The 2033-nt window shown below is 40.2% G+C and overlaps 1 protein-coding gene across 1 annotated transcript; it reads left to right on the forward strand.

The window, feature by feature from the left end:
• Positions 1–1060: 1060 nt before the first annotated feature.
• LOC115720731 (pathogenesis-related protein 1-like) lies at positions 1061–1809 on the forward strand. Its single transcript, XM_030649899.2, has one exon. The coding sequence runs from the start codon at positions 1153–1155 to the stop codon at positions 1681–1683; it is 531 nt and encodes a 176-aa protein (XP_030505759.2). The 5' UTR covers positions 1061–1152; the 3' UTR covers positions 1684–1809.
• The last annotated feature ends 224 nt before the right edge of the window (positions 1810–2033 follow it).

Genomic DNA, 2033 nt, shown 5'->3' on the forward strand with positions numbered 1-2033 from the left:
TGTACTACCTTTACCATATACTCGACTCCAAACTCACCTTTCTCTGACCCCAGACACCGACTCTAGACACCAACCCTACTCGACCCTTGACCCTGGCCCTAAATGTGAACCCCTACCTCGGCCTCACATTCGGATCCCAATCCCTGATTCTAGCCTTCAACCTCTAACCTGAGACCTAGGTCCAAACCCTGACCCTAGCCTCGACTCCTAAGCCCCGGACCCGGAACCCAACCTAGACTCGAACTTCGACCCTAGCCCCTAACCCTGACCTTGTACCAGACTCCGACCCCAGAACTTGGTCATTGACCTTGACCCCGACCTCAAACCTCGGACCCCGACTCCGAACCTGAATCGAGACCCCAGCCCCGACCCCTGGTCTTGGACTCCAGCACTAACCCCGATCCCGCACCACTCTGGACCGCTAACCTTAACCTGAGACATTTCTTAATATATAAAAGCTAACACAGATCATTTTTTATATATGAAATAATATAATTCATTGAATCAAAACTTGTGATTGTAATAATTAGTAAATACAAGATTTTATTAAACAGAGTTTCTTTTTATTGTATTATACTACTTATCTAGCGAGTCCTAATGTATTTTGGTAAAATATGACATGGGCTCAATAATCCTGACCGTAATTACTCATGATCTCCAAAATCCTATTCTACAATAACAATTATAATAAAAAAAGCAGCCCTAAACAAATTGAGTCAATAGGATATACATGTTGAGTTTCAATCTCCCTCACAAAATACTATATATCCATTTGTGTACTGTTTTTGTTTGAACAATTATCTCAATTCATAGCCGTCAGAAAAGTAATACTCTTTTTTAATTTTCATCATTATCTTAATTCATAGCCGTCGACCCCACACAGAAATAGAATCTCAATGAAAGTCTTCATCAAACAAACTCCCTAATTTTTAGCATTGCAAGAAGGCATGGCAAATAGGTAAAATATATACTAGTTTAAATCCACTACCCTGTGGCGGCTTTTTTATTATTTTGATTAAACTAATAAGAATATGGATCATAACATAAAATAAAGCATTGCAAAAACCTTGTGAGTAGTGACTATATATAAATTACCTCACATTTATCATATCTATACTACATCTCATATTTGCCTATTGTCAAAGGAAATAAATGGCTTTCTATAGAGTTTCAGTGTCACTCATAATATGCATCTTAGGCTTAGTAGTCATGCTAGAGTCATGTAATGGCCAAGACTCTCCTCAAGACTACCTTGCCCTTCACAACAGGGCCCGCGCCCAAGTGGGTGTCGGGCCTATGAGGTGGGACAACACCGTAGCAGCCTATGCGCAGAACTACGCCAACCAACTGGCTTGGGGAGACTGCAGTCTTACCCACTCCGGTGGAAGTTATGGCGAGAACTTGGCCGGGGGAAGAGGCGGCTTCCAATTATCCGGGGCCGATGCTGTGAGGATGTGGGTGGATGAAAAGAGCATGTACGATTACAACTCCAACACCTGCCTTAGTGACAACCCTTGGGCTTGCCTTCACTATACTCAAGTGGTGTGGCGCGACTCTACTCGCCTAGGTTGTGCTAAGGTTCATTGTAATGTTGAAGGAATCATTGTTATTTGCAACTATGATCCTCCTGGCAACTATATTGGCCAGAGACCTTATGGTGATCTAGCTAAATCCACCATCTAATTATCTTTCATGCTATATGTGTGTGTTTCTGCTCTCTTATTATCCTATTATTGAAGTTCATGATAAAATGGGATGTGTTGCAATATGTACCAACTCATAATGTATAATAAAAAAGAAGTTTCATCATCTTGTTATTCCTGTATATTTTATCATACAAAATGTACAGCCAACGACTATTGAAGTTTGGAGAGTGTGTTTGAGATATATTGACAATGAGAAAAAGTCAATAATAGTCTCTAACTCTAATCAATTATAGGACATCATCACATCCGTACCAAGTAAAACATCCGTACCAAGTAGCAATATTGTAAGAAAAAGTATCAAATTTGACCAATAATATATTTGGCACT

This window comes from Cannabis sativa, chromosome 2 (genome assembly GCF_029168945.1).
Source record: "Cannabis sativa cultivar Pink pepper isolate KNU-18-1 chromosome 2, ASM2916894v1, whole genome shotgun sequence".
Taxonomy (NCBI): Eukaryota; Viridiplantae; Streptophyta; class Magnoliopsida; order Rosales; family Cannabaceae; genus Cannabis; species Cannabis sativa.